The 12525-nt window shown below is 41.8% G+C and overlaps 1 protein-coding gene across 1 annotated transcript in view; it reads left to right on the top strand.

Moving 5' to 3' along the window:
• The window catches only part of ALG9 (ALG9 alpha-1,2-mannosyltransferase), a 95426-nt gene that overhangs the window by 14451 nt on the left and 68450 nt on the right, over positions 1–12525 (top strand). The window contains exons 5-8 of the mRNA XM_080815855.1: positions 327–415; positions 2422–2557; positions 8469–8556; positions 8728–8833. Coding sequence (XP_080671981.1) covers positions 327–415; positions 2422–2557; positions 8469–8556; positions 8728–8833 — 419 coding nt within the window. The remainder of the gene's footprint in view (positions 1–326; positions 416–2421; positions 2558–8468; positions 8557–8727; positions 8834–12525) is intronic.

Raw genomic sequence — 12525 nt, forward strand, 5'->3', positions numbered from 1 at the left:
CCAGGGTACTGCTGCTAGTAAGTGGCGGAGCCCAAATTTGAGCCTGTGCCCATCTGAATCTGAGGCCTGTTACTTTTCCACTACATCGTGCTATTTTCCTGTTGATAGTGTACATGATCTTAGCACGGAAAAGATAACATATCCTCTTAGAGTTTTTCTTCTGCTTGAAGAGTAAGCATGTTTGGGTTTGTTTTACACACAGAATTGCTAACAAACCTGTCCAGGCAGTTTGTTGTGTTCTCTGCGATGGGGGCATGTTTTTTCCTTTGATTTGAAATGTCTGTCCTTAAGGTTGACTATGCTTATGGTCTTTGCCTTTCTTCTAGGGCTGTATGCAAGAAGTTTGGGCTGCATGTAAGTCGAATGATGCTGGCCTTCTTGGTTCTTAGCACTGGCATGTTTTGCTCCTCATCAGGTAAGTAAAAGGGCAGGTGAGGGCATAACAGGTACACTGAACTTTCACAGTTACATTGAAAGGAAGAACTTGTGTAGGCATAGATTATGTTTAGATAGAATATCAGTAATTTGCAGAGCACTATTACCTGCATGATCTTCATCTATCCTTACAGCAATTTTGTGTTAGGGGTAAGACCAGTACTTTCTCATTTTTGCAGATGAGGACATGGAAATTGAGAAAAGTGAAGTGACTTACTGGGAGTCAGAGAACTCCTAAGTAGTAGAGCTTTCTATTATAGTATTGTATTAAAAAATTTTTTTAAAAAGATTTTATTTATTTATTTGACAGACAGAGATCACAAGTAGGCAGAGAGGCAGGCAGAGAGAGAGAGGGAGAAGCAGGCTCCCTGCTGAGCAGAGAGCCGGATGCGGGGCTCAATCCCAGGACCCTGAGATCATGACCTGAGCTGAAGGTAGATGCTTAACCCACTGAGCCACCCAGGTGCCCCTGTATTTTTTTTTTTTTTTTTTAAACCAGACTGAAAGACTTTAGCACCTTCTGCCTTTTCTTGCTGTTGGGGGAAGAAAAAAAAATTTTGTTATTTTGCTCTTTTTTATGTCTAAAAACCCTGTTCTTTGTGGTTCTACTTTCTGCCCATTATTTGCAATGTGTTCTATAAAGGTATGCATCCTCTGGGCCTTTTTTTTCTTTTCTTTTTTTTTTTTTTAAATAGTATCCTTAAAGAGAATGAGGATACAACCTTAGAGTGGTGGCTTGCGAGCCGTGCTGCTGTTGCACATTTCTGTTCTCTGAGCCATGGTGGCCTACTGCCAAAAGGTAGCCTATTTCCACTTCTCTGGAAAACTTAAGCTACTAGATATAATTATCTCAATTTTAATTTCTGTTTGTGTGTACCAGAATCTAGTATACACACAAAATATACACAAGAATCATATCTAGCACAAAAGTGTACATTTAACTTCATTGACAGTATCAAAATCTATGTGGTTGTGCAGAGACCTTATGAGAGTCACAGTCCTCAGGGAGACCATGCTCTCCCAGGCCAGCAGAGACCTCCAATTCCTCTGCTCCCTTGTCCTCTGCCTTGGTGGCTGTAACTGACAACTTTGCAGAGAGCATCAGTATTATAGAGCATTAATCTGTGAAGCTTTTACCACCTGTTTTTTGGTTACTTTGCTACTCCTAAAGTGGATTCTTACAAGAGGGGAGAACGAGAAGGCACAGAGAAGTTCAAGGCACCCTTTGATACACAGCTTTTAAAGCCTTTCCTGAGTTTGGGAGATCACATGGCCTGATTGTGGTGCTGGCCTCGTGCTGCTGTTTCTTCCCTAGTGCTCTAGGCGAGGTCAGCTTGTGCAGCCTGGAGAAGCAGTTCTGCATTTTTGTATAGAGTTGTTAGAAACACGGATTGCATGTTACTGTCACAGAGACCCTGAAAGCACTCAGCCTCTGCTGTTTCCTACAACAGAGTGATGCTAGATGGAAGTAACTAAGGGACTTCCACAGCCCGAACTATCTATGCCCGTCGATGCAGGATGCAAAGCAGCGTTGCCATCCAATATTTGGCCCTTGAGATGGCTTCCCAGAATTCCTAGGGGGTAAAGGTTAGTGCCGACAGTCTCAGAAAACTATCAGAAGATAAACTGCTTCAGAAATAGTTAGCAATGGCTCTAAGTTTCTTGCAGCATATTCCCTGTCTGGAAATATAGCCTGGAATTCTCTAAGTTTTGGACTTAGGGTACAGGCCAGGTGTGCTTTGCATCATTTAATTAGGGGTGTGTTGGTACCATAAAAAACAAGAGTGAGAAAATAAAAATCATTGAACTTCATTTTTTTTTTTTAAGGAGTATGACTTCACTGCACAATTCTAATATATTTCTCAAAATATGTTCCTGGTTATTAGTATCATGTAATTGTGGGTAAATTTTTAGTAACACCTAATAAACCTCAAACTCTTATCCCCCTCCTCCCTCTTTGTATTCCCCATTTCTTTCCTTTTGCAGCATTCCTTCCTAGCAGCTTCTGTATGTACACCACGTTGGTAGCCGTGACTGGCTGGTATATGGACAAGACTTCGGTTGCTGTGCTTGGAGTAGCCGCTGGGGCTATCTTGGGCTGGCCGTTCAGTGCTGCTCTTGGGTAAGGGACCAATACAGTTCATCTTCCTTGTGTCCCTGGGCACATAGTTAATCTCTGTTAGCTTATCTACATGTTCTCTGCTTATGACCTAAAGTTACAGGAATGAATTATGCTTACAGAGCTTATGGGAAATGGAAGAATATTTCTCTTGGTGCATATTGTTGATTCATTCTAATAAGAATAGTGATTATTAAGCTGTATGTTAGTCTGCTGTATGTTAGCTGCTGCTAAACCCCTTATGAACTTTATCCCTATGCCTTACAGCAGCTTTGCAGGAAAAACAATCATGGGAGCTTTATTTTTAGCTTAATTTTTATTTTTTTTGAAGATTTTATTTATTTATTTGACAGACAGAGATCACAAGTAGGCAGAGAGGCAGGCAGAGAGAGAGGAAGGGAAGCAGGCTCCCTGCTGAGCAGAGAGCCCGACGTGGGGCTTGATCCCAGGACCCCGGGATCATGACCTGAGCCGAAGGCAGAGGCTTTAACCCACTGAGCCAAGCAGGTGCCTGGGATCTTTATTTTTTTATTATTTTTTAAATATTTCATTTATTTATTAGAGAGCGAGTATGCACGAGTCAGGGGAGCAGAGGGAGAGGGCCAAGCTGACTCCCCACTGGGCTTGATTCCTGGACCATGAGATCAGGACCTGAGGCGAAATCAAGAGTCAGTTGCCTAACCAGCTGAGCTACCCAGGCTCCCCAGTCATTAGTGCTTTATAAGTGAGAAAAGAGAGTCTAAGGAGGTGATTTTCCTTTAAGATTCTGTTTGCTGGGGCATCTGGGTGACTCCGTCGGTTAAGTGACTGATTCCTGATTTTGGCTCAGATTGTGATCTCACAGTGGTAAGACTGAGCCCCGAGTTGGACTCTGTCCTCAGCGTGGAGTTGGCTTGAGATACTCTCTTTCCCTCTGGACCCAGGCCTCCTGACCTTGCCGCTGGTGTGTTGTGCACACTGTACCACTCTGTGCTGTGCATTTCCCACTCACCAGGCCTAAAACCGGACTTCCCTGCGATCTCCAGTTCCTGCCTCAGCAGCTCTTTTCCCAAGGGCCGTAGTGTTTCTCACTCCTCCTGTATTCCTTGTTCCCCCTACTTCTGCTCTGGTCTGCACTGCCTTCACTTCTTACCTGCCCCTCTAGTAATTTAGAAAAATATTGTACTTTGATGTTAAGGTCATTATAGCACAGTTGCCCCTTGAACAACATGGGGGCGCTGACAGCCTGCGCTGTTGAAAAACCTGCATGTCACTTTTGACTGCCCAGGAACTTGACAATAGCCTGTTGTTGACAGAGCCTTACCGGTAACTTAGTCCATTCACATGTATTTTGTATGTTCTATGTATTATATATTCTTTTTTTTTTTTTAAGATTTTATTTATTTGACAGAGAGATCACAAGTAGGCAGAGAGGCAGGCAGAGAGAGAGGCACCCTGTATTATATATTCTTACAATAAAGTAAGCTAGAGAGAAGAAAATGTTACTATGAAAATAAAGAAGAGAAGATACATTTACAGTACTGTACTGTATTTATTAAAAACCCCCATATATATGTTAACCCACACAGTTTAAACCTGTGTTGTTCAAAAGTCAACTGTAGTAAGTAGTATATTTTTATTATTAAAAAAGTTCCAGGGACACCTGGGTGGCTCAGTTGGTCAAGCAGCTGCCTTCGGCTCAGGTCATGGTCCCGGCGTCCTGGGATTGAGTCCTGCATTGGGCTCCTTGCTCAGTGGGGAGCCTGCTTCTCCCTCTGCTTCTGCCTGCCACTCTGTCTGCCTGTGCTCACTCTGAGAAATAAATAAATAAAATCTTAAAAAAAAAGTTCAGTTTGTATGAAGTAAAAAGAACTCTTAATTCTCTTTTCCCCTAGCCTAATCTTCAAAGATAGTCACTAATACTTTTGTATATATCTTTCCAGAAGTTGTCCTTCTGTGTGTAAATGCACACACATGTATATGTGCATACATATCATAAATTCTTAAATAGAATCCTGTAACTGTATATATCTACTTTTTTTAAAAAAATATTTTATTTATTTATTGGACAGAGAGAGACACAGCGAGAGAGGGACACAAGCAGGGGGAGTGGGAGAGGGAGAAGCAGGCTCCCTGCTGAGCAGGAAGCCCGATGCAGGGCTCCATCCCAGGACCCTGGGATCATGACCCGAGCCGAAGGCATATGCTTAACAACTGAGCCACCTAGGCGCCCCTCTTTTCTCTTTTTTTAAATAGGATCATTTCTTGGGTTTCCTTATTAAACATCACACAGCCTTTTGGAGTAAGACACTTCTAACAGGTTAGGAATGTTGACCCTCAGCAATGTTAGCAAATGCTGTTTTAGCATGTAGGGAGATTATTCTCGATATATTGTTGAAATAATCTCAGAATGACTTTTTTGTGTTGTATTATTATGTAACAGTTTGTTTATAACATGTATTTATAAAGTCTTTATGCCCTTAATTTAGCAGTTGTACTATGTATGTAAAACTAAAATGGGAACCCTACTCTACCCCAACTTTTAAAAAAATAAATCTTTGGAGCGCCTGGTTGGATCAGTCGGTTGAGCGTCCGACTCTTCACTCAGGTCATGATCCCAGGGTGCTGAGATGGAGCCCAGCATGGGGATCTGCAGGGGCCTGGAGCCTGCTTAAGACTGTCTCTCTCCCCTGTCCCCGTGGCGTTCTTTCTTTTGTAGGCCTGTTGAGAGGCTTAAGATATGTAGAATGAGTTTACAATTCTGGTACATCATCAACATGCAGTAAATGTCAGTGTTGCAAAGCACCACATGTCCTGCAGTTTATTTACAGGAATGTCCTATCTTGGTGTCACATAGGGCTGTCAGACACCTGAGGTCCCGATGGAGGCAGATTTCTCAGTCAGGTAAAGGCATCTGAGAATGCCATACTGACTGATCACCAGCCACTAATTTTCCCTCTTCAGGAGGGCCAAGGATGTCCTACTTTCAAGTCATCCTGGGGTTGCCTGTGTCCAATGCCCACAGCTGTCCCCTCTGCACATGTTTCGGAGCTAAGCCAGAGTACTCCTGCCAGGGCAGAGGCCACAGGACAAAAACTATATGTCTTCTGTGTGTGTAGACTTAGGTCATTCTTTGGGTTGCCTAGCATTCCATTATCTGACCATAATTTAGCCATTGCCTTGTTGGTAGATACGTAGTTTTCTGTTTTTTTGCTATGATGTACAATGCTTCAGTGAACATTTTTGTATATATGTCTATACATTTTTGGAAATTTATTTATGGGATAAATTTTTAGGAGAGTTAAATGTATTCTGGAGGATAAGTATTCTAAATTTTCTTAATTGTGCTTTCAAGGCTGGTTTCCCCACCGCCAGTCTTCTATTTTGCATATCATCAAAATATTAAAGATTTTGTGTGAGGCCCTCTTCTATCTTTTCTCCTATCTTTCATTCATCTTGATGATTCCCATATCTTAAATCTGGTCCATATATATATATATATATATATATATTTATTAGATATCTCCTTTTCTTTAGCTAAACATTTACAAAACTGAGCTCATTATCTTCTGTCTATATCTGTTCTTTTACCTATGTTTCTATCCCAATAAATGGTGGCACCATCTACTCAGTGCTGAACCAGGAACCTGGAAATTATCTGTGACTCATCTCTTTCCTATGTCCTATTTATTGTACCTCCTGAATATCTTGACTCTGACTACTCCTCTTCACCTCTGCTCCTAGATTACCATACAGCCTGCTAAATGACCTTCCCATCCCAAGGCTTGATCTCTGGAAATCTACTCTCCATAATCAAACTAGACTTACCGTCCTGAAATGCAATTATGACTATATTACTCCCTGTTTTGTTTTAAACTCTATAGTAGCTTCCCTATTCCTCTGTGTCACAGAGGCTGGCAATCTGTTACCTGTGGGCCCAGTCCAGTTGGTCTTATTTTGTACAGCCCAAGAACTAAGAAGTTGTTGCATTATAAAGGGTTGTTAACAAAACACACACACCGGGCGCCTGGGTGGCTCAGTGGGTTAAGCCTCTGCCTTCGGCTCAGGTCATGATCCCAGGGTCCTGAGATGGAGCCCCACATCCGGCTCTCTGCTCAGCGGGGACCCTGCTTCCCCCTCTCTGTCTCTGCCTGCCTCTCTGCCTGCTTGTGATCTCTCTCTGTCAAATAAATAAAACAAAACACACACACACACACACACACACACACACACACACACACACACACAGAATATACAGCAGAGACCATATGTGCCCTGTAAAGCCTAATAGCCTAAAATACATACTGTTAGGTCCTTTATTTTTAAAAATTTTAAAGATTTTATTTATTTAACAGAGAGCGAGAGAGCACAAGCAGGCAGAGCAGCAGAGGGAGAGGGAGAAACAGGCTCCCCACTGAGCAGGGAGCTTGATGCGGGGCTCAATCCCGGGACCCTGGGATCATGACCTGTGCCGAAGGCAGTTGCTAAACCAACTGAGCCACCCAGTTGCTCCCTGTTAGGTCCTTTAAATAAGAAGTTTGAACCCCCTGCCCTATGGGTTCAGATTCTAGCATGACCCACAAAGTCCTAATCTTCCCTCCTTTTTTACCTCTCCAACCTTTTTTGTCAGTTCCTCCGTTCCTTTTCTCTGCACCATTGGCAATGAACTTTGTGAGTTCTTCACATACCTCTGGGGGCCACGTTTTGATTGGTGTACTTTTAGCTGAGATAAGGGATTTCAGGATGGCTATCAATTGACCGTCATTTATTGAATACTTAGTGTTAGGCACTGCCGACACTTTGATAAAGAAGACACTTAGGTCCCTGCACTGCTGGAGCTTACGTTTTAGTAGGAAAGACAGACATTGAACAAGTAATTAAAAGTATGATGACTCACCGAAGGAGATGTAGAGATGCCATGGAAATGGAGCTAATTGGGCAGAAAAAAATGAAAATACAAATGATAATGCAAAAGTTTGATAATAGAATGTGAAAGTTCATATCACAGAAGAAACACCTTGTGATAGCACACGGCATTGCTAAATAAACAACATGGTAATGCCATGTGAACTCAGAGATGGGAGACGTTGGTTCTGCAGAGGGGTCAAGAGCAAAGCCTATAGTTGACATTTGGGTAAGTTCTGTAGGAAGAGGTTGGTGTGGGGAGGGAATTCCTTGTGACTGGAACATGGGTGAAGATTCCGACTAGTGTTTTAGATCTGGAGGTCATGGATATGAAGGTGACTATTCATGCAAGAGTGCAAGTACCTACTGAGAAAATGCGTGTAGAAAAAGAAGAGTAGAAGTTTGCTTCTGGGACCCAGGACCATGGTAGGGCACAAAAAAAGACATCTGGAAAGGAGCACTTGGGAAGAGGCCAGGAAAGAACAGGAGCCAGGAAACCTAGAGGAAGAAACAGATGCTTTGTGTCAGGTGCTGTAGAAAGACCAAGGAAGGTGAAGAGTTACTGGGTTTGGCTGAGAGGAGATTCCTGTTGACCTTAAGTCCGTCACATGAGCTTGAAGCCAGGCCTTCAGGAAGAAATGGTGAAGGCAACATACATACGCCACTTGCTTGAAGAATTTAAGTGAAAGGGATAAGCGCAAATAGGGTTGGAAGAAGACATAGCAGAACTGACAAATCAAAGTGTGTAATATTATTAAAATCGTTATAAATCATGGGATAGATGAGCAGTCATTTGGCCGGGTGGGTCTAGGACCACAGGGCACATTCACTTACAATTAATGTATTCTGAATGGCCGTTACACTGTATTGTTGAGAAGACGTCCTCTTCTCTATCAGCTTTCTTTCCTCACTGTTAACTGCTAGAGACATTTTTTCCCCCTGTTTAGCATGAGGTATGTGTGAATGACTTGTTTGAGTCTACCTTCTAAGTGTTTTATTTAATTCCCTATTTCGTTTCTCTGTTAAATAGTTTACCCATTGCCTTTGACTTGCTGGTCATGAAACACAGGTGGAAGAGTTTCTTTCATTGGTCTCTGGTGGCCCTGATACTCTTTCTGGTGAGTTTTATTTTTTGTTTTGTTTTAAAGTTGTAATGAAAGCATATTGATAGGAAAGAGAATATGAGAAATTCATTCTGTTTCTCATTTTGAAGTTTGTCCTATTAGCATTGGGAGCATGTTTCCAGAGGAAAACCCTGCAATTGGTATCTTTTTTCTGCTCCGTCTTAGGTGCCTGTGGTGGTCATTGATAGCTACTACTATGGGAAGCTGGTAGTTGCACCAGTGAACATCGTCTTGTATAATGTCTTTACTTCTCATGGACCTGATCTTTATGGTAAGGCCTTAGGGAACCTGGGAAAGAGGAAGAGAGAGCTTCCTTTGCCTGAACTTTGAAATTTCAGCTCAGTTGCTTTATTTCCTCAAATCAGCATTTCTTTGCTGCTAATCTTAAAAGTAAATGATGTTCTGATATAGCACAGTGATGATAAGTAGCCACTAAATATTTCTTCTTGATTAATGTGATTTCTTTCTTTCAAGATTTGAGAGAGAGCGCGCACATGTGTACAAGTGAGTGTGGGGAGGGGCGGTAGGAGAGGGAGAGAAAAATCTTAGACTCCTTGCTGAGTGCAGAGCCTGATGCTGGACTTAATCTCAAGTCCTGAGATCATGACCTGAGCTGAAACTGAGAGTTGGACCCTTAACCGACTGAGCCCCTTGATTAATGTGATTTCTGTTAGTCCTGCTGTCATTCTCAGTATGCCATGGCTCTTGATGCTACTTTTTTGAATGAAAAGCTACTTTTTTTCTGTTCTCATTAGAAAACCAATATGATAGCTAAAATAGAAAACTAAAAACATTTATAATCCTATTACGTCCAGATAAACAAGCTGTTGTTAACACCTTGGAGTATATTCCTCCAGAGGTTCTGTGGACATGGACACATTTGGTATTACTTGTTCTTTTTAAAATTTGCATTCAGTATCAGGCATTAGGGGAGAAAGTTTGGGAACTGTGTAGACAAAGCAGAACAAGTGGTAGAGTCAGCATGAGAGGGTGGGTAGTTTGGCCAGTTGAGGGTTGAGAGGAAAAAAGTGGGATGCCTTTAGTTTGGGGAAGGCAGACTCCATTTTACCTCCACCCCCACCCCGCCCGACCCCAGCCCGGCACCTTACCTCAGCCAGCCCTGAGCCTGGGTTATTTGGCCCCCTAGGGCATTTGAGTTAGTGACAGTTAACAGAGCGATGACCTAGAGATCTTCCTGGTCAGATCTGCCATTTTATGAGACTGTTTTCTCGTTAAAATAAGTAGTTCCTTTTGCATTAATTTTCAGAAGGTCTTGAAGCATTTTGTTTATGTGATCATCTTGGGGCTCTGCTGTGAAGCGGGTTAATATTACCTCTGTGTCTTACCCGTTTAAGCCATGCCCATCACTTTTCTGTGCCACTTTGCCAACAGAACCAAGAGATTGGATGAGGAGACTTAAAGTGAGCATATGAGTGAGATTTAATTGGGCCTGTTGGGATTTGTGGAGTATTGTCATTGGAGAGGGCAGTAGGTAATAGGTCGAAATTGTGTTTCGTTCCATGACTTGAATTCACAAACCACCTTGTTTAGAGAATAATTGCTAGGTAAAGGAATTTTAATTTTTTTTTAAAGTTTATTTAAGAAATCTCTACACTCCACATGGGGGTCCAGCTCACAACCCCGACATCAGGAGTCACACACTTCTCTGACTGAGTCAGCCAGGAGCTCCCTAAGTGAAGGAATTTTAAAAGGTGTTACATAAAACTAATGAATTGTTGAACATTATATCAAAAACTAATGATGAACTATATGTTGGCTAACTGAACATAATAAAATAATAATAATAATAATAATAAATAATAATAAAAATAAAAAAATAATAAAAATGCTCCTTTAGGACTGACGCAAGATCCCTAAGGGTGTGAGGAAGAGCTGCAATTTTAAGCTTTTGCCTCTAGATGTCTCCCTTTAGCTACAGAGAGTTTGTATGTTTTTAATTGCCCCTTGTTTTAGTTGCCTTGTAAAATTTTATTTGGTTCTACAAGTCAATAGAAGGAGGGCTCCCCTCTTAGACCCAGATTGCACATTAGAAATTGATTTACTGGAATCTGTTGGATGCGTAATATCCATTATAAATGGGTGAATAAATGATGTTAATTTCAGCTTAATTTTGGGAAACTGACTTTACCTTTTAAACAGGTTATTTACATATTGCTATTTTGATTGATCATTTATAAAACTTTGAGACTATATGAAAGAAGTTGCTGAGATAGATGAGGTTTATAAATCTAGTAATCTGCAGGTTGGCTGGGAGAGCAGAAATGACAGAATCAATTCTGATTTATGTTTCTGGTTTAACATTTGCCAGGTTGGGAATCTTTGTTTTGGGATCCAGCCTAGAAGTGGCCAGTTTTTTCTTGGATGTTGGCATCTGCCATTCATTTTGTCCAGTGTTTGCCTGGGAGGGGTGCCTGGAGCTCTGTTCTGCCTGCTTTGATGAACTTGGGAGCGCTTCAGTTCAGATGTTGCTATTTTGAATGTACAGGAAGTGATCACTTTCCTGGTGATGGAAAAAGCCCTGCTGGGACAGAAGGCATTGTCATATTGGGCATCAGCAGGACTGATGCCATGCTGTAGTCAGTCGGACTTGAGAGGGTTGTACCTTTGATGTAGAATTTTTGTGCTTTTATCTCATCTTTGAATTTGACAGTTTTGGGGTGGGGTTGATGTCCATTCTTTTAAAGAGTAACTCTTTCTGCAGAGAAAATACTTCCTCCATCTTAGAAGTAAGTGTTGTTTGTGTATTCTAGGTCCTCAATAAAGATTTGTCATGGTGATGTCATGATGAATGAATTTGGGAGTATCCATCAGATTATATTATGCCCTGTCGCTCTTCTGTCCTACAGCTGTTTTGTTAGACCTGTTGTGTATTCGGTCAGGATTTTTTTGATACCAAATAAAAACAATAGGGGTAAAAGTACTTTTTAAAGCAGAGTACTTTATAATTGTCACCTAACTGATCATGGGTGAGTCCATTCAGTAAATACGAAAGACTGAATTTTTATTTTATTTTTAAAGATTTTATTTATTTATTTGACAGACAGACATCACAAATAGGCAGAGACAGAGAGGAAAGCATGCTCCCTGCTGAGCAGAGAGCCCCATGCAGGGCTTGATCCCAGGACCCTGAGATCATGACCTGAGCCCAAGGCAGACACTTAACCAGCTGAGCCACCCAGGTGCCCCAAGACTGAGGTTTTTTTTTTTTTTTTAAGATTTTATTTATTTATTTGACAGACAGAGATCATAAGTAGTCAGAGAGGCAGGCAGAGAGAGGAGGAAGCAGGTTCCCTGCGGAGCAGAGAGCCCAATATGAGGCTCGATCCCAGGACCTTGGGATCATGACCCGAGTCGAAGGCAGAGACTTTAACCCACTGAGCCACCCAGGCGCCCCCAAACTGAGTTTTTAATGAATACTTTGATGCTGTACAGTTGTCACACAGTGAGACAGCCTATCTTTTGTCATGGAAACTCCAGTTCTTTCACTTTGCCTACATGTTTGGTACTATTTAGCATTATTTTGACTATTTTGGAAGACTTTCCTGCTCTAAGTGCTTCATGAGCTATGGTAGGCACGTTTCTTATCTGAAAATTACGAATGCATCGTGTTGATAGTTTCTGCCTTCGTGTCTGTCTTCTATATAAGCCAGTCATACTTGAGCAGATAGATAACTGGATTTCAGCTAAAGAAACATTGAATAAATTGCCTTTGAGCATCTGTGTCTTCATAGAATTTGCTGTCCAATAAAGCTGCCATCACAGGAATGGGTGATTACGGTCCAATGTGTTGTGTGCTACAGTAGAAAGACGGGGAGTCCTAGGAGCAGGTCCGTCTGGTGGTGCAAGAAGACTTCTCAGAGGTGGTGGGTGGTCCTTGAGCTGAGCCTGGAAGGGAGAGTAAAAGTTTAGTCAGTAGATGCTAGAGGAGTGTATTTTAGACGA

Source organism: Martes martes, assembly GCF_963455335.1.
Source record: "Martes martes genome assembly, chromosome: 10".
Lineage (NCBI taxonomy): Eukaryota > Metazoa > Chordata > Mammalia > Carnivora > Mustelidae > Martes > Martes martes.